This window comes from Hemibagrus wyckioides, linkage group LG02 (genome assembly GCF_019097595.1).
Source record: "Hemibagrus wyckioides isolate EC202008001 linkage group LG02, SWU_Hwy_1.0, whole genome shotgun sequence".
Lineage (NCBI taxonomy): Eukaryota > Metazoa > Chordata > Actinopteri > Siluriformes > Bagridae > Hemibagrus > Hemibagrus wyckioides.
Window position 1 is genome coordinate 12,990,544 of NC_080711.1, and position 19,340 is coordinate 13,009,883.

The 19,340-nt window shown below is 42.5% G+C and overlaps 1 protein-coding gene across 5 annotated transcripts in view; it reads left to right on the forward strand.

Moving 5' to 3' along the window:
- Nucleotides 1-18,781, forward strand: part of bptf (bromodomain PHD finger transcription factor) — a 29,249-nt gene extending 10,468 nt beyond the window's left edge. For 2 of the 5 annotated variants that reach the window (XM_058410801.1, XM_058410828.1), the window contains 27 exons: nt 802-987; nt 1,688-1,836; nt 1,942-2,279; nt 2,684-2,815; nt 3,127-3,256; nt 3,474-3,609; nt 4,551-4,796; nt 4,958-6,788; nt 7,106-7,230; nt 7,319-7,447; nt 7,618-7,768; nt 8,050-8,170; nt 8,691-8,928; nt 9,425-9,595; nt 9,996-10,132; nt 10,332-10,446; nt 10,576-10,790; nt 11,398-11,686; nt 11,808-13,243; nt 13,448-13,530; nt 13,621-13,846; nt 14,025-14,311; nt 14,469-14,642; nt 14,849-15,041; nt 15,141-15,225; nt 15,378-15,564; nt 17,987-18,781. In XM_058410801.1, the coding sequence (XP_058266784.1) occupies nt 802-987; nt 1,688-1,836; nt 1,942-2,279; nt 2,684-2,815; nt 3,127-3,256; nt 3,474-3,609; nt 4,551-4,796; nt 4,958-6,788; nt 7,106-7,230; nt 7,319-7,447; nt 7,618-7,768; nt 8,050-8,170; nt 8,691-8,928; nt 9,425-9,595; nt 9,996-10,132; nt 10,332-10,446; nt 10,576-10,790; nt 11,398-11,686; nt 11,808-13,243; nt 13,448-13,530; nt 13,621-13,846; nt 14,025-14,311; nt 14,469-14,642; nt 14,849-15,041; nt 15,141-15,225; nt 15,378-15,564; nt 17,987-18,023 (7,547 nt within the window). In that variant the 3' untranslated portion in view covers nt 18,024-18,781. Of the gene's footprint in view, nt 1-801; nt 988-1,687; nt 1,837-1,941; nt 2,280-2,683; nt 2,816-3,126; nt 3,257-3,473; nt 3,610-4,550; nt 4,797-4,957; nt 6,789-7,105; nt 7,231-7,318; nt 7,448-7,617; nt 7,769-8,049; nt 8,171-8,690; nt 8,929-9,424; nt 9,596-9,995; nt 10,133-10,331; nt 10,447-10,575; nt 10,791-11,397; nt 11,687-11,807; nt 13,244-13,447; nt 13,531-13,620; nt 13,847-14,024; nt 14,312-14,468; nt 14,643-14,848; nt 15,042-15,140; nt 15,226-15,377; nt 15,565-16,919 lie in introns of all 5 variants that reach the window. The other 3 variants (XM_058410818.1, XM_058410809.1, XM_058410838.1) reach the window with 3 other exon arrangements.
- The last annotated feature ends 559 nt before the right edge of the window (nt 18,782-19,340 follow it).

Here is a 19,340-nt window from a genome sequence, read left to right on the forward strand (position 1 = left end):
TGTTGTTTCCAGATTTTCATCAGACTTAAGCATTTGGGTTGCTGCTTTGTTTATTCTGCCTTTATTTAATCCACCCTCATTCTTGCTTCTGCTCTCTGCAGCATAATTAAAATTGCTTGGTTTCATTTTCTCATAGCTTTGCTCCTCATGTTTTTCTGATGAAGTTAGTGTGCACTCCTGTCTGGAGACTGTAAAAAGCTTCGTTTTTTGGCCTGCTTCTTGATCTGCTTTTTGCTTGCATAATTCTGCAAATCTCTACTCCCATTTATTTGGTACTGTCACTCTGGCTGCATGCATTGCTTAAGCCTCATGGCATGGGATTTGGCACTCAGTGCAATTTTTGGGCCAAGGCTAACATCACTGTTGCACTGTGGCTGAGTCCACTGGTGCTGGGGGGGGATATTAAAAAAGGCCTTTTTGGTGCAGTAGAGAGTCAGCTCCTTCCAGCTACCTCTGCTCAACAATAGTGCCACAGAGAAGCACTGGCCTGGTGCCATCTTTGCTGTGAGCTTTAACAGAGATCCGCTGGCATGCTGTCCTCCCTGCAAGTGCATAGCTTGGGATGTGCTCGTGTGTTTGGTGTAGATTGTGTTCCTTTTTTTAATGCATCACTGGAGACAGACTGTAATGTGTGCTTACATTCTCTTTCAAACAGGGCCAAGTCTTAAAATAGCACATACGTGCTCCTTATGAAATACGTATGTGTGTGTATATGTTACAGGAACGTTTGATGTGCTCTTCCAGAGCAAAAATCCTATTATGCGTGAGAAACAGTAATGTGCTCTGTTTTGTGTGCGGCAGAAAAAAGCTCGGAGTCGAGTTGCGGAGGCAGTGGAGAGCCCGTCCTGGAGAGCGAGCCACCGCAGATCGCCGACGAGAACAGCTGCAGCAGTCACTTCTCTATTTCCGACTGCTTGAGGGCTCCTGAGGAGCCTGACCTCATAGACCGCTCCTCTCAATCCTCCCTAAACAGCCAGGATGATGCCGGTACATCCAGCAAGACACACACCGACATAACGCTCGTCATATACTAACTTAAATAAATCATGGATCAGAAATCCTGATTTCATTCAGCAGTTTTTATTTTTTCAGAGACTAAGTATTTATTTTAAATACTTGTTAAATAACCCAAGATGAAATTTTATTTTTTGTTTATTTGGAAGTGTAATCGCTCTGAATTAGGTGTGTAACAGTATACTTGTGTTGATGTTACATAACAAAGAAATCCGGATTAGTCTCATTTCACAGCACAGATTTTTGGATATTTATTTATTTATTTTTTTAAGTTATTGTTGCGATTTAAGGATTTCTCAAATTATGCACGCTCTCAAACGAGAAGTCTAAATAATTTAAAGATCCATTAACTCACCAGCATTAATTAAACTATAAGACGACAGCTCCCCAAAGCAGATAATGTTGCCATATTTTTTTATTTTTTTCCAACAAGCTGTTGTAAGCAGTCCAACTGGATTCTTTTGATTTCCTTTGTCTACTCTTATTTTTAAACGCTATGAGGGATTTCCATTCAGCCAACTAGCCTTCAGCCTCTTTACCTGAGAGATTTTTTTCATGTCAACATTAGCGCAAAGATCATTCTGATGTCCTGAGGAGAAGATGAAGTCATTCTCAAAATCTGATATCAGTTACAATAAAATTCCACAACATTTGCCTTGTGTGTATGTGGCAGGTGAGAGTAAAGGAAATGGCGATGGTGGAAAGACGGGGTCGGCAACACGCATGGTGACGCGTCTCCGAAACCCGGACAGCAAATTGAGCCAGCGCAAGGTCATGCAGGACAAGGATGCCAGCTCACAGGACAGTAAAGCACTTAAAGAGGTAAAATCATGAAGTTCTTCTAGCCCAGAACATGCAACGTATTACTACTACACTACTACATACTACATACTTACAAATTATCAAATATTATGATTCTTGCCTTAGACTCCTCTACTGTCGAGCTTGGTCAGGAAAGACCTAGGCCTGAAGACCAGCTCCAGCAGCGGTTACTTCAAGCTTGGCCAAGAGGGCAAATTCCGCGTCTACCATAACCAGTACAGCACAAACGCTCTGGCACTTAACAAACACCAGCACCGGGAGGACCACGACAAACGACGGCACCTCTCACACAAGTTCTGTATGACTCCCGCCGGCGAGTTCAAGTGGAACGGCTCACTGCACGGCTCCAAAATGCTGACCATATCCACACTGAGGCTTACCATCATCCAGCTGGAGAACAATATCCCTGCACCCTTCCTGCATCCCAACTGGGCATCACACAGGTAGCACAGCTAAACGTGTGCTCTCGGAAATGATAAATAGTCTGAGTCATCTTTTGAGATCGGTCCCAGTGTTTCTCAATTCCGGTTCCAGTGTAACACCAAGGCACTTTATGCTACACGCATTTTATGCATACCACTGCAGGCCTTTCTGCAAGCTGTCTGTATTCTACCTGAAACTAGTGAGCTGGTGTTACTAAGGCAAACATACATTTCATTCTGTCTAAATGGAGCTGCTTGGTATACAGGAACTGGGTTTGACGGCTTTTTATTGTAACCAGTGTTATTAATCTGTTACGATCACATGCAGGTGACAGTCACGTGTAATGAGAGCACAGTTCTAAACAGAATCTTCAGTTTAACATTTCATAGCGTTTCTGTTTTAACAATGCATTTTTTTGCTGCAGGTCCAACTGGATAAAGGCTGTCCAGATGTGCAGCAAAGCAAGAGAATTTGCCTTGGCTTTGGCTATTCTGGAGTGTGCAATCAAACCAGTGGTCATGCTTCCAATGTGGAAGGATTCTCTCGGTCACACAAGGTCAGCAGACAGATTCCTTTCTTGTTTTCTTTGAAGCTTATGAGCTTATTTTTGCACTTTTGCTCCAAATCTTGATATCTACTAATATGTTGTAATTTCCTGAAACATTTCTTTAACGATGAGCCCTCAATGCTTTGTAGTCCCGTGTTAATCATTTCTTTTGCAGCATTTGTCTTTGCCCCAGGCTACATACCGATGCAATGTTTAAGGTCAGACAATGCTGATTAAGCAATTTGCTGTGTCACCTTTTCTCTTTTCATTCCCAATATCATTTTGGTCCTTCCCTTTTTTTTTTTTTAATCCTCTCTTAGGCTCCACCGAATGACCGCTATGGAGCGGGAGGAGAAGGAGAAGGTGAAAAAGAGAGAGAAAAAGCTGGAGGATGAAGAGACGATGCAGCAGGCGACATGGGTGAAATACACATTCCCCATTAAGCATCAGGTAATTATCGCTCTGGTGTGACTTTAATGTGTAAGAAAATAAAAAACTATTGCCATGTTCCGAAAGAGGAGTCTTACATCTGTGCAAGCAATTTATTTATTCATTTATTAAATTTACTCAATTGTTTGAAAAGCATTGTATTCAAGAATTTTTTTGTTACAGTAAGATGGAAAAACCTTGCCTGTTTTCTGAAATGTCCTGTATGATTTTGCTCTAGGTGTGGAAACAGAAGGGTGAGGAGTACAGAGTGACTGGTTATGGTGGCTGGAGCTGGGTCAGTAAAACCCATGTCCCACGTTTTGTCCCCAGATTACCTGGAAACACAAATGTCAACTATCGAAAAGCACTTGAAGGTATGCGTTGTTGTGTCCATGTTCATTGCACATCTATTTACACTTTACAGTGACATATTCATGTTAGTACAACACTGTATATCCTCACACTAATTTGTACTGTGCACCATGTCCATTTTTATGCATCGCTCCACTTTATTAGCACCTGTACCCCTGATTATTTGGGCAAAATCTCTTCAGCAGCAGGCCAGTGCGTAACATCATGTAGATACAGGTCAAAAACTTCAGTGAATGTTTATATTAAGCATCAGAATTAGTACAGTGTGTGATCTCATTGAGTTTGATGTAGTCTTTTGCTTGTGTTTCTGCCCGGCATGTTTGTACAGTGTGGTGGTTCGAGTAGCCGTAGCCTTCCTCAGTTTAAACCAGTCTGGCCATTCTCCTCTAAGGCTATTCGGTCCACAAACCTGCTTCTCAGCGGATGTTTTGTATTTACCCATTATTATATTTAAAGTCTAGTACTGTTTTGTATGAAAATTCCAAGAGATTAGATGTTTCTAAAATACTCTAACTGGTACTAACTACCATGCCAGGGGTAAAGTTACTGAGATCACACTTTTCCCCCCATTCTGATGTTTGATTTAAGTTAACATTGTGCATATGTACATATGATTTGGCTGAGCGGTTAATTGCATAAATGTTAAAATAGAGTGGACAGTCAGCGTATATCAAATTCTGTTAGTTTGCTTTGTTACATAATTAATGAGGTTCTTCCCACAGCATTTTCATGTATATTTCTTATTTTTTTGTCCGTGAGTGATTGATAAAATCAGTACAGTTTTAACACACACAGGTCATCATTTCTGATATCTGAACAGGTTGGAGAGACGTTTTACTAAAGGCACATATTGCTTAGGCTGAATTTAACTTGTCTTCTACTTTGTTACAGGAAAATCCCTTCCGTCTATTTTCATTGAATTGTTGTCTCTTGTTTTTTTTAGCAGCTAATACTGGCAAGGAAAGTCAGACATCCTGCCCAGAAAAATGCCTAAACCCGATCCCTGAAACCCCAAAGGAACACTCATCTGAAGAGGAGCAAACACTCAAAGAGACGGAGGAACAAAAGGAAGAAAAGATGGAGGTAGACGAGAAGACTATGTCTACGAGTGATGAGCTTGACAAAAATGAATCTTCTGAAAAGATGGACACGAGCACCCCTGACATCACTAGCCCCAGCGAAGAAAAAGGTATTAATATGGAAACATGTCTGCCTCAGTAGCTGCTTGTTTCATTTCCAGTGTCAATAAAGCTTATCAGTCTATTTTGTGAGTTTTTTGTAGAGAAACACTATATTTAGATCCTTATCACTCTTGCTAATATTTGCTCTTCATTTTTTTCATGTTTGCAGTTAATATTAAAAGCACACCTTCACCTTTGAAGAATGATCAGTGTGTGAAAAAGGAATCTAGCGATTGTGAAGAGTCCAAAGTCAGTGCAGCAGTTCAGCCTCAGGTGTCATTTGAAGATGATGTTGTTAACGTCAGCCAGGGCTTTCAGCTGCGCACAGCTTACAAAAAGAAGGGCAAAGGATCAAAGCTGGATGGTCTTTTGGAGCGGCGGGTCAAGCAGTTCACTTTGGAGGAGCGGCAGAGGCTGGAGAAGCTCAAGCAAGTTGGTGCCTCAAAACCCACCACTGAAAATGGGACAAAGGATCAGGAGAAGACCAGTCCGTCTCTGACCCAGGAGCTTAAAACTGAAGGATCCTCTTTTGAAGCTACTAAAACTGTTCTGTCTGATCAGGCAGTAAACCCGACGGTGAAGGAAAAAGACCCTGTAGTACAAAAGCTTGACTTTGATCAAGATGAGAAGGTTCATGGTTCTTCAGAACAGACTGAAAATCTTGATGTCAGACTGGGATCAAATTCAAAGACTGAATCAGCTACATCTCTGCCAGAAAAAGAGCAGAACGCAGCACCAGAACCACAGCACAAAACGGGGAATGGCACGTTAATAACTGACGCAGAGCTTAACGGAGGTTCTCGGAAAGATCTGGAAGACAGCCTTAATTCAAACAGCAAAATGCCATGCCTGAAATTTGAGGGTACAGAGAAGAAGGACACAACTGAAAACACTTCTTCCATGGAAGAGAATGGCTTAAGTATAGAAACAAACTTGCCGGTGCACGTCAATGGCAGAGATGGTTCAGTGGACTCTCCGCCAACAAATCTGACCAATAATTTCAACTCAAAAGAAATGAAGCAGGGTGAAGAGGAGGAGACAAAAACACTTCCCTCCAAGGATCCCGTAAAATCACTAATGAATGGTGACCTGACTCAAGGCAGCCAGAACGACATAGCTCAGTCTAATGAGGAGAAGTCAAACTTGGAGTTTCTGGCCTCTCAGAAGGTTGCTAGAATGGACTGCAACACTGAGGGCATAGCTGAGTCTGCTGTAAGTTCTTCTCCCTCCCAACTTTCTCCAACAGAAACTGTAAAGTCAGATGGGCTTAGTAGCAGTACCAGGGTGTCCCCAATGGAGACTGAAGAGGCCAAGTTGAAAACTTTTAGCCCATCACCAATCCTGTCAACAGAGGAGTCTAGCTTAAGTAATGACGTTGCTGAGAATAGCACTAACAGTGGTAGTGGGGGCAAGACCATAATAACACAAGTGATCACTACTACCACTACTACCACTACAGTGTCCACCGAATCACACACTGTTGAAGCATCCAGCTTGCCTGATGGTACCACTAACAGTAAAGATTCTTCAACATTGACGTCAGCTAAACCGAAAGTGGAATCCACCATGTCCGTGTCTACTCTTTCCACTACAACCACCACCATGGTAACCAACGTATCAAACCCAAGCCAAGGAGCCAAAGTTACAGAGCAGAGCAAGACCACTGTCACAGCAATGTTTACTGATGCTAAATCAGCACCTTCAAGTACCACTGTAACCTCAGTCACCCTGAGTAAGGAGTTCTCCACCAGAGACAGAGTGCGGTTATTGAAGTTCTCCCGCTGCAAGAAGACCCGGTCTGGTACAGCTCTGCCTTCATATCGCAAGTTTGTAACAAAGAGCAGCAAGAAGAGCATTTTTGTGCTCCCCAATGATGACCTAAAGAAGCTTGCGAGGCGAGCGGGTATCCGTGAGGTGCCCGTCTTTAATTACAACGCCAAGCCAGCTTTAGACGTCTGGCCCTATCCATCCCCAAGGCCCACTTTTGGAATCACATGGAGGTCTGTAACTATAAAAATGAGACGTTTTTGAAACTCGGTTTGGAGTTAATGAATTATTTTTAAGCTGTTAGATCACAAGTTCCAAATCACGGTCTTGTCCAAGCCCTGTCCTCTGTTTTCATGCTCTAACAAACCTAATATAATTAATCAACAAATTAAAAGCCTTTCCTGATTTGTGTATGTTGGGAGCACTACAATGTGCAGGACAGAGGGTATTCCAGGAGCAGGTTTGGGAACCTGTGTACTATTACTCTGGTTGTTTGTTTTTTTTTTTGTCATGAATCCTTTTCTTAAGAGCCCCATTTCTCTTTTCACAGGTACCGGCTTCAGACCGTAAAGTCTTTGGCTGGAGTGAGTCTGATGTTACGCCTGCTTTGGGCATGCCTCAGGTGGGATGATATGTCAGTGAAGCCCTCTCCTGCTGTTGGAACCACACGCACCGGTGAGTTTACCAGTAATAAATATTATTAATGTTTCATATAGCCACAGAAGATATAAAAAGTACTTCATTGTTTTACCTTCATCAACAGAAACATCGGACACTGAGATAACAACAACTGAGATTATCAAGCGAAGAGATGTAGGACCTTATGGCATCCGCTCAGAGTATTGCATTAGGAAAATTATTTGCCCCCTAGGTGTGCCCGAGACTCCCAAAGGTAATGCAGACTCTCAGTAAGATATAAGAACAAGTATGCTGTCATATTTTTTTTTCTTTTTTCTTCCTGTCACCCCTGAAATGCCCTTTAAACTGCGAGTTATTAGTGGTGATTTCATCGGTTTTAGTGAACACTTCATATAAATAGCTACTTTTTCTCCTTCCATTCAGAGACCCCCACACCCCAAAGAAAGGGTCTGCGCTCAAGTGCTCTGCGGCCAAAGAAACCAGAGCCCTCTAAGCAGACAGGACCTGTCGTGATTGAGAAATGGGTGCCAGAGGAGGACCTGGAACTTTGGGAGATTCGAGCCTTTACTGAAAGGTGATACTTTCCTCCAGTTTTTTTGAGAAACTCCAATGATACAGCTGTGAAAGATGGACTTGACCTCTTGTCAAAATCCTCTCGATGCTGTTATATATATATATATATATATATATATATATATATATATATATATATATATATATATATATATATATATATATATATATATATATATATATATATATATATATATATATATATATATAGTTTTTATTTTTGTTTGTCTATTTAATAAAATGCCTCTCTGATAGTTACTCATCACTCTGATTTCTCTACAGGGTTGAGAGGGAAAAGGCTCAAGCAACAGACCCAAGTAAGGTTACTGTCCAGAAGACAGCTGAGGAGGTCAAGGCCCAATTGGAAGCTCAATTAAAGCAGCAGAGATTGGCAGCCCAGCAGGTGAGAAATTAGACATGTGTTTTTATATATATATATATTGTATAATAATGTATAAACACACCTCTATTAATCAGCTCTTAGAAGTTGCACTCATTAGCCATTTAAAACATTTTTGCATATTTGTCCTAAACAGTGTAATTATCATGTGCAAACTGTGAAACTGAAAATATATCAAAAGAAGTTTGAATGCAACAGAACAGCGACATTTTAGGGTGTTGACCATGCGGAATAAAATAAGATCTATAGCTGCGTATTCATGAAGTTCACCACACACTTTGGTTTCACTCTATCACTAAATGGATTCTACTACTTTGAAAGAACAAAACTCCTTTTTAAAACTGTTTCTATTTCATTTATTAGAAACCTGCCATTTAAAATTCAGTACAATCAAAACCATGTCAGACCAGATTTGGTTATATGTATAGATATTATTGATAAGAAATTGTGGCCAAATGACAGTAACCCGGCTGTGATGTTCTACTGGGGTTTCTCACCAAGCTTCTGAAAAATTACTTTGTAGAAACGTTTGGAGCAGCAGAAAACTGGAACAACCACAACTCCATCCAACTTGAGCAGCACACCTACCAGCACTGCATCATCCACCCAGAAGGTGGTGGTAGGTTCTCTGGGCAGTCCAGTCACCCCTGGGACAAAAGTGGTGCTTGCCACCAAGCTAGGTACTCCGGTGCAATTTCAGCAGGGCAAGAACTTCCAGCAGTCCTTTGCCTCCTGGGTCAAGCAGGGCCAAAGCAATGCAGGTCAGTGGTTTTGGGGTTAAAAGTGAAAAGTTGTGATGTGTTCATTTATTAAGCTTTTCCATTAATAGTTGAACTCGGACATTGATGTTTTATCCATCAGGTCACACCAGCATTTTTTGTTTTGCTGCATTTTAACTTTTGGTGTTTTCGTTCAGTGTACAGTGCTTTGCACGTATTTTCGCTTTTCCATTTTGTTTTGTTTGTAGTCGAATGCATGGATGTTCTCAAAGGTGTTTGAAATGGTAGAATGCATATGTTCTAAATCAGTGGTGCCCACTTATCCAGTAATAAAACATTTGGAGAATAAGCTAAAATAATTACACAAGAAAATGGTAAAATATCCTTGTATCCTGGTTGAAATAATCTTCAGACTTTCTAACGAGTTATGATAGATGTTTTGTTAAACTTAATGAGTGGATGGTTGTGGGCACCACTGCCACACAATAATGTGCTGTGGCTATTTAATGGAGGTGACCAATGGCCATGTGTCTTGCAGCCTCCACTACTTCCGTTACCACAGTGGCGGCGAGTAGTGTCAGCACGTCTGGGCAAACGTTCCAGATCGCTGCTGCGTCAGGCTTGATGACTGGCAATGTCATCACCGCCAAACTGCCTCTGCCGGCCAACAGCAAGATAGTCACAGTGAATGTGCCAACCACGCAAGGAGGTAGGGCAGGCCTCTGCCCATACTGGCATGCTTTCTTAAATTAGGCCTGCCCGCACACAATTACAGCCACGTTAGTAGCTCGTGTCAACCATATGACGATGCAGTAGAGTGTCACAGCCATTGTTTTTAGACACCGGTTTTACTACGAATCTGTGTCACAAATGTACTGCATGGTATTGTCATAAAATGGAAAAATTAGCAAGACTTTCTGTAATAGACATGAAATTTGGTTATGCCTTGTAGAATCTGTTCCTGCTTGCATACTATTATGAAGATAGAAACTATTGACTAAAAATTGTTGATTGCCAAGAATTTTGGAAAGAGAAAGATGATGCCATGTTTTCAAAGTGTCACAGTGTTTTATTTGACCTTTGGGCATGTTTTTTTGGGTGTTGTCCAGGTGTTGTCCAGGTGCAGCAGAAGGTTGTTGGCATCATTCCATCCAGTACAGCAGCCACAGCTCAGTCATTCTCCTCATTCCAGCCCCGTACGGGCACAGTCAACATCCGACCTAACACCAGCAACTCCACACAGCAAGTATGTAGTCCCAGGATATTTCTCTAAACCTCACTGTATTTTCCAGAATGACTATAAAATTATTTTAATACAAATTAAAAAAATAATCTCTGACACTGTGGAAGACCAAATTGCTCGGTGTTACTGCTGATAAAAGTATATTACTTGGGATGGGAATATTGATCTCCAAACTAAGAACTGAGATATTTTTCCCCTGTAGGCTACCACTGCTGGAACCCCTGTCCGGCCTGGGATGACGGTGGTTCGTTCACCCCTCCAACAGGCCACAACTTTGGGCAAGACCATCATACGCACACCTCTAATGGTTCAACAAGGTATTCTTTTGTGCCAAATTTGCTTGCATGCTGCACCCAACAAGTTGCATGTCCTTTTGGCATTGCGAGCCCTGTTTGTTGTTGTTGTTGTTGTCCTGTTTTTGCTTATTTTTTCGAATCGTCTCTCAGGCCAAGGTCAGCAGGTGGTAACTCAGATCATCCGAGGAACACCTGTATCAAAGGCTGTGAGCAGCAGTTCCCCAGCGCAGGTGGTGGGTTCTCCCCCTCTACCCTCTACTCCTGGGCAGCCCCAGACTCCACATGCTCCCAGCACCACCCGACCACAGCAAGGCCAAGTTAAACTCACCCTGGCTCAGCTAACACAGCTCACGCAAGGAGCTCAGGTTTGCACATATTTGTTTGCTTGTACTTCTTTCAGGGTGATGTCTAAGGGTGAACTGGGAGCAGAGCTTGACAGGGCTTGGCAATTTCACACTGAAATACAACACTGAAAATCAGGTCTTTTAAATATAGTTTTAGAGGGTGGGTAGTGATGGGCAGGTTGCTATAAATGAGAAACCAAAGGAATCCTGTTTCTACCACAGTAGTGAAAAAACACAACTGATTTATTTGAGTTAATACACTGCCTGGCAAAAAAAAAAAAACCCTTTTGCCTTGATTACTCCATGCATATGCCATGGCATCATTTCAATAAGCTTATGCAATGACACAATGTTTATTTTCATCCAGAGTTGCATTAATATCCTGCCAAGATTTTGTACTGATAATTGGACCACTGCATAAAATTAACTGGATTTTTTGTTGCGCTTTATATATTTCCCTTTAGTATTCATTTTTTCCAATTTTAATTTTAGTTAGTTTATTCCCTTTGTATCAGAAGTGTTCAATTTATGCCATGAATTAATACCCTCCTGAGAAAGCCCTCCTAAACAGCCATCAGAGTACCCAGTGCCCACAAATTTGATCAACTCGTCTTTTTTCTGTTTGAAGGGTGGGAATCCAGGTTTGACTGTAGTGATCCAAGGTCAGGGGCAGACTACAGGGCAGCTGCAGGTCATACCGCAGGGTGTGACTGTGATCCCGGGTCCTGGTCAGCAGCTCATGCAAGCAGCTATGCCCAATGGCCAGGTCCAGCGCTTCCTCTTCACTCCTATGCCACCAGCATCAGCTACTCCAGCTCCCACTGTATCCACACCAAGCACCTCAGCCACTCCCACAAGCAGCACCACACCTGCCGCCGCCACCACCACCGCAGGACCTACAACGCCAGTGAGGCCAGGTAAGATATGTGATACATCTGTGGAAGTTGTTCAGGTCAAGATAAAGTTTCCTGATCTGTCTTTAAGAACTCAAGACAGCTATGGTTTTATAAATAGTCTTTGTGTCTGATTCTTCTCCAGCAATACAACCTGCAGCCCAAGTATCACCCATCATCCAACCCTCCAGCCTTCCTTCATCTCCACCCCCTCTTCCTAAATCCCAACCTATGCTACAGCCAGCCACCACATCCCAAACACCACCATCTCCTGCTCCAGTTCCTACTCTGCAAACTAAATTTTCTTCACAGGCCCTACTTCAACCACAGTCGCAAGTCCAGCACCAAACACAATCACAACCACAAAGCCAGTCCCAAGCTCTACAACACCAAACCCAGCCACAAGTCAAAACCCAACCACAGCTTCAAAACCAACTTCAGCAACAATCCCAAATCCAGTCCCAACCCCAGCTTCAACCCCAGCTTCAAACCCAGTTGCAGCACCAAGTTCCATCACAACCCCAATCACAGCTCCAAATCCAGTCTCAACAGCAACTCCAACCACAAGTTCAACAGCAAGCCAAACTTCAACCCCTGCAGCAACTTCAACCTCAGCAGCAGACTCAGGCCCAGCCACAACTCCAACTTCAAATTCAGCCTCAAAAGCAACTCCAGTCTCAAATCCAACAGCAGCCCCAACTCCAGGCTCAGCTTCAGCCTCAACAGCAGCCCCAACTCCAGGCTCAGCTTCAGCCTCAACAGCAGCCCCAACTCCAGACGCAACTTCAGCCTCAGCAGCAGCCCCAACCACAGGCACAACTTCAGCTTCAACAGCAAACCCAACTCCAACTTCAGCCTCAACAGCAACTCCAATCACAGCCACAGCTTCAGTCCCAACAGAAACCCCTTCTCCAGACACAGCCACAACTTCAACCCCAACAGCAACCTCAAATCCATTCTCAGCTGCAACTTCAGCCTCAGCAGCAACCCCAACACCATCCCCAGCTGCAACATCAGACTCAACAGCCACAACTCCTCCCTCAGCAGCCTTCCCATGTCCAGTCAACCCCACAACAGCAGCCACAAACTCAATCTCATTTGCCTGCCCAAACCCCAGTCCAGCCCACTTCCCACTTACCGGTGTCTCATGTAGCCCAAGTGACTTCACCCCCAACACAGGTAGCCTCCATTGCTGTAGCTCCACAGGTAACCCAGACCACGGTAACTCAGGTTCGGCCTCAGATCCAGCTCCCTGCCCAGCTTCTTAGTGTTCCAGGGATCCAGCAGCAAGTCCTGTCCCAGATCCAGAACCAAGTAGCAGCACAGCTTCAGGCCCAGCATGGTACCCTTCCCCAGCAGATCAAACTGCAGCTTCCTATCCAGATCCAACAGCAGGGTGGAGGCCAGGTGCAAACACATCAAATCCAGAATGTGGTGACTATCCAGACGGCCAGCGTCCAGGAGCAGCTCCAGCGCATCCAGCAGCTGCGAGATCAGCAGCAGCAGAAGAAGAAGCAGCAAGAGGCTAAGAGGGAACAAGCTCAACAGGCTGCCAGCCAGAGCGAGCTGCTGCAGAAGCAGGTACTGAATGGATGGATGCTCTTAACCACAATGACTAAAAAAATCTGTAACCTGGGAGACTATTAGATAATCAAATGGAAATAAATGTAATACAGAGAAACAGTTTAAGATACCTTAAAATGTATGGTATTTTGCAAGGAGATTTTAGGCTAACATTGAAGACTATTTGCATCGATTTCGCTCTGGTTTCTCTTGCCGTTTCAGGTGGTCATGAAGCAGAATGCAGTCATAGAACACTTAAAGCAGAAGAAAGCCATGACGCCAGCAGAGAGGGAGGAGAATCAGAGGTAAAAAAAACTCATTATATCCATATTCTGTCCAAACAGTTTTGACTTGTTATTTACCTTCCCTGTCTCGTGTATATGCTCTCTGTGTAGGATGATCGTGTGTAATCAGGTGATGAAGTTCATACTGGATAAGATTGACAAAGATGAAAAGCAGGCAGCCAAAAAGCGGAAGCGGGAGGAATCAGTGGAGCAGAAGCGCAGCAAACAGAACGCCAGCAAGCTCTCGGCTCTGCTCTTTAAACACAAAGAGCAACTGAAAGCTGAGATTTTGAAGAAGAGAGCACTGCTGGATAAGGAGCTACAAGTGGAGGTGCAGGTGAGAGCATTGTGCATCCATATGCACAATTCATGTTCTCCATAGGTATACAAAAATTGTCTTGATAGAAGTGGAAGAAAGTGAACAAATGGTAGCTATTTAAAGGCAGTGCTCCAGTATTTAAGACTTTTTGCCCTTTTCTGCTCTCACATGTCTGTTTCCTTCCTGTTGCTCTTAGGAGGAGCTGAGGAGAGATCTGAGCAAGCTGAGAAGAGAAAAGGAGAAAGCCCAGGCTGCAGCATCTCAAGCAGCCGCCACAGCCATTAGTGCCCAGGCGGCCTCTCTCTCCACACACTCCTCCACCGTCACGTCGCCTCCCTCCAGCCATAAACGCAAACGAGACGAGGAGCGAGACGCAGCCTTGTCTAAGAGCAAGAAGAAGAAGATGATCTCCACCTCATCGAAGGACAGCAAGAGAGACACAAAACTCTACTGTGTATGCAAAACGCCCTACGATGAATCCAAGTAAGGACACTTTCTGAGTCGTTTTCATGAAAAAGAAAATTGATAATGAAATACAGCAGATAGAACCTGCTTAGAATTATGGAAATTATGCTAAGCGGTCTTTAGTATTAGTATTTTCGAAATTTAAAATGGTATGGTCTTGTTACTCTGTTTGCAGGTTTTATATTGGCTGTGATCTCTGTTCGAACTGGTACCATGGTGAGTGTGTGGGCATCACAGAGAAGGAGGCCAAGAAGATGGATGATTACATCTGTATGGAATGTAAAAGGGCACAGGAAGGCAGCACAGAGGAGCTCTATTGCATCTGTAGAACACCATATGACGAGTCCCAGTATGTGATGGTTGTTTATTTTTGGTCTATTTCATGTACAAGCTGTTTTAACATGGCTAAGAGAATTGTGACACAAAATCGACTTTTGATGATCAGTGTACTGTTTGTACATTTTGAATATGGGTTTAAAAAAATGCAGTATGTACAGGCCAAGCTGAATATTGGAAATTTTTTGGATTAGTTTTTGTGGCTGTTTTTGTGTTTAGGTTCTACATTGGCTGTGACCGCTGCCAGAACTGGTACCATGGACGCTGTGTGGGCATACTGCAGAGCGAGGCGACTCACATTGACGAATATGTTTGCCCTCAGTGTCAGTCTACAGAGGAGGCAATGACCGTGCTGTCGCCGCTCACAGATAAGGATTACGAGGGTTTGAAGCGAATCCTCCGATCCTTACAGGTGATTATGGCCAGTCAGTTATATTAAGCTTTTCTGTACACGTTGTGTCAGTGCTGCAGTGGTAATGTGGTATTGAAATTCGTCCTGTCTGATTATCAGGCCCACAAAATGGCTTGGCCATTTCTGGAACCAGTGGACCCTAATGATGCTCCAGATTATTATGGCGTCATAAAGGAACCGATGGGTAAGAGCATTTCTGATTTATTTTAATATTTTCTCTTAAATATGAAACAGCAGGATTTCTGTCTTTTTGCAGACCCTGTGAGCTTACGTTGGTGGATTTATTTATTTTGTTTACATTTAGATGTAAAATGCTTTATTTCCTGTCACCTGTAGATTTATCCACCATGGAACAGCGGATACAGAAACGATTTTACAGCAAGCTAACGGAATTTGTAGCGGACATGACCAAAATTTTCGATAACTGCCGCTACTACAACCCCAGCGACTCACCTTTTTACCAGTGTGCCGAGTTCTTGGAATCCTTCTTTGTACAGAAACTCAAAGCTTTCAAAGCAAGCAGGTAAGAATGGCTTCTGGGGAAACGGATGTCTAGCCTTTTTTTTTTTTTTTTTTTCCCCCCATATGCTTTTATATTCACTTTCAAATTTTTCTTCCTCTCTTAGATCTCAGTTGTGCATGTGTGTGTTGGGTTTTGAGTGGTGATATGGTTTTAAACTTCCCATGAAATCATTATTTACAGTTAAATGGGTCTTACATCTTACATAAAATGGTCCCTGCTACTGATTGTCATAATAATGTTCAATGTAGTAGGGAAATTTGGCGCTTCTATATAAAAATTCATGTGTATACACCGATCAGGCATAACATTATGACCACCTGCCTAATACTGTGTTGGTCCCCCTTTTGCTGCCAAAACAGCCCTGACCCGTCATGCACTGTGTATTCTGACACCTTTCTATCAGAACCAGCATTAACTTCTTCAGCAATTTGAGCAACAGTAGCTCGTCTGTTGGATCTGATCACACGGGCCAGCCTTCGCTCCTCATGTGCATCAATGAGCCTTGGCCCCCCATGACCCTGTCTCCGGTTCACCACTGTTCCTTCCTTGGACCACTTTTGATAGATACTGACCACTGCAGACCGGGAGCTGACCACAAGAGCTGCAGTTTTGGAGATGCTCTGATCCAGTCGTCTAGCCATCACAATTTGGCCCTTGTCAAACTCACTCAAATCCTTACGCTTGCTCATTTTTCCTGCTTCTAACACATCAACTTTGAGGACAAAATGTTCACTTGCTGCCTCTAATATATCCCACCCACTAACAGGTGCCATGATGAGGAGGTAATCATTGTTATTCACTTCACCTCTCACTGCTCATAATGTTATGCCTGATTGGTGTATATGCAACATATGAGATGAAGAAGAAGCAGTGTGTGTTCTGTCGCAGATCATGTGCACTCTACTGTCTTCAATTCCATTGGCAGTCGGTGCACCAAGTTGCTCCATATTGTTTTTTTGCATCGTTGGACACGCACAAAACTAGTCTCTCATGTAGCCAGAAGTCACCAGCTCTTAATAAAATCTAAGGTCTCTGGCCGCTCACTCACCGCGAGTTGCTTTATGTGTGAATGTCGCTTTAGATTTGGTTCGAGGTGCACGTTTCTCAAACGCTACACCTGACTTCCTGTAACAAAAGGAAATGGGTCAACATATGGAATCAAATCATGGCCTTCATAATGGGCATTTTAAAACCAAGCTTATGTCATAAATGTTCTAAAGTTACTCACAGACATCATGTTCATTTGTGGGCTAACCTGTGAATCCGTCATGTGTCTTGATTAGAATTGTCCCATGCGCTTTTCCTCCATCTCTGTGTTGTGCATGCCATTCACGCCACTCATTCTTCTCTTACAGATTGATGTCTTGAGTCTGACCGTATAGCTGGAATCTATGCTGAAGGGGGTGGAGTTTCTCTTTTATAGATACATGGAACTTGCTGTTTTATGAGCAGCTGAAACTCCACATGATTTTTATATTTAAGTTAATTAAGTCCTTTTTTTTTTTCTTTTCATCACAAGGGGTAGGGGGAGACGTGTTAAAGGCCAAAAGTATCCCAAGCATGGCTTCATTGACGATCACAGAATGGCAGCCATGTTGTTAAATCATAAATACAAGAGATAGGACTTGAGTGCATATAATGTTATGTGGATTTTTTTTTTTTTTGTTAATAATGTTCACGTATTAGTGATTCTGATATTTTATTTGTATATGCCTAACAACGATGCCTTGTTTTCCTCAAATGTGTTTACTTAATGTGGCACTGGTAAAATATTTTGTATATTTTTATTGTAAGATGGATTGGATTTAGTCTCTTAGCCTTTTTCTGGTTTATCTGCTTGTCCTGGACTTCATGCATTTATCGGTTTATCATGTGTACCCCCGCAGGTGAACAAATCATTGCTCATCATTCATCTGCAATATTTTGTCAGCGAAATAGTAATAAAAAGTTCGTATTTAAAACGTGGTAGATTCTGGTTTTAAATCCTTTTGTGAAGGGTTTTATGTTAAACGGCGATACAGAATTGGAGATTGGAATATTTTGTATAGTGTTGCTATCCAGACTTTACTATGATATTTCACTTCCTTTTATTGGTTTTCCCCCCTCCCAATATACAAGCTGCCAGTGACCCACATCATATTTAGCTACAAAATTACCTCCAGATACGATTCAGTTCTTGAATTGAGACAGGGCTTTCCTTGCAGATTTCTGCCAACATGGCTGCCATGTCCACGCCCATCCCATCCCATCTCACATCATCACCCAGACAATGCATACGTGTCTTTTAGCTATCTGTCTCATTTTCATTTAGTTCGTCTTGTGTGTGTTTTGTTTCGTTTTTTTCCCCCTCGTGTCTTGTCCGCTGTTCAATAAAAAACATCAAACAGCTTCACTTCAGTTTGCTCTCTTTTGTATTCTGTAGGTCTCATAACAACAAACTACAGTCTTCAGCTTCATAGAATACAACCACATGTGGTGCTAAGGCACGTCTGTAAAGGACATGTTTTGGGGAAGGGGAGGGAGGAGGGGGGGGGACTGAACAGTCGATCCAAGGGAACCAGGCATCTTCTGTGTCAACGATGCCCTACACATTCTTCATTTTCTTTCTCTCTCGACCCAAACCGATGGTTCTTCCCCAGTCAACCAGCAACGCACACGACTGCAGTGTTTAAAGCAGCGTCTCTTTGACATGCCCTGCTCTCTGACTGTGGAGCGAACAGGCAGCAGAGGGATTACATGAAGCATTTTTGTAACATTTGTTACCTCAAAGCAATGACTTTTGGATGGAACTTCGTGTTTTTTCTTTTTTTTTTTTTTTTTCTTTTTTTTCTTTTTCTTTTTGTTTTTTTAATCATATTTGCATAATCCAGGGTCCAGGTCTTACATATACCTTTCATGACAATAGACAATGACATGTTTTCATGTGATGTGCAAGAATTAGGTGGATCCTGGACACAACTGACTGTGTTTGACAAGCAGTTGGTTTTGTGGTGGATTAGCGTTCAGGATGCCTGAAAGAGGAAACTTTATTCAGATGCAGGTTTTTAGCTGTTTCATGCCAAGTGACTAAAGCAGCCGATAAACCGAGCTCGGTCGTGAGGCATTCTGTTTGTATGTCTATTCTTCCTTTTTCTTTCTTTTTTTTGTAATACAGCTGAAGAAATATTGATGTATATGAATCGTAAATAAATGGAAAGAGTTCTCTTTCTCACACTGATGAACGTCTCCACCTTTTTCTTTCTTTTTTTTCCCCCCAAATCTAAATCATGTGATATTTTGTTTCTGATTTCTGTGTAGTGGTTATAGTTATTAGGGGAAATGAAAATGCAAACTAAATGCTACTAATCGCATGTTTTTTATTGAATTTCATGCTGAATATTCAACTCAGATTTTACCAAATGTGTCAAAAGCCTATCTGTGGATAAATTGCTAAATATTATAAATCCTTAGATCTCAGGTGTGTGTGTGTGTTGGGTTTTGAGTGCTGATATGGCTCTAAACTTCCCATGAAATCGTTATTTCAAATATATCTCATACACTGTGAATTGAAAAGCTACAACTAAGATATAACTCATTCAAATTAGTCAGTAAAGAGGTAAGATAATCTACCTGAAGCAATCAGGAATCTTACTCCCGCTCACTGTATGTGTGGAGTTTTGGTAGGAATTAGGATTTATCTGTGCTTGGTGGGTTTCCTCCCACAGTCCAAAGACATGCTACAAGGCTGATTGGAGTCTCTAAATTGCCCTTCGTGTGTGATTGCATGAGTGAATGAG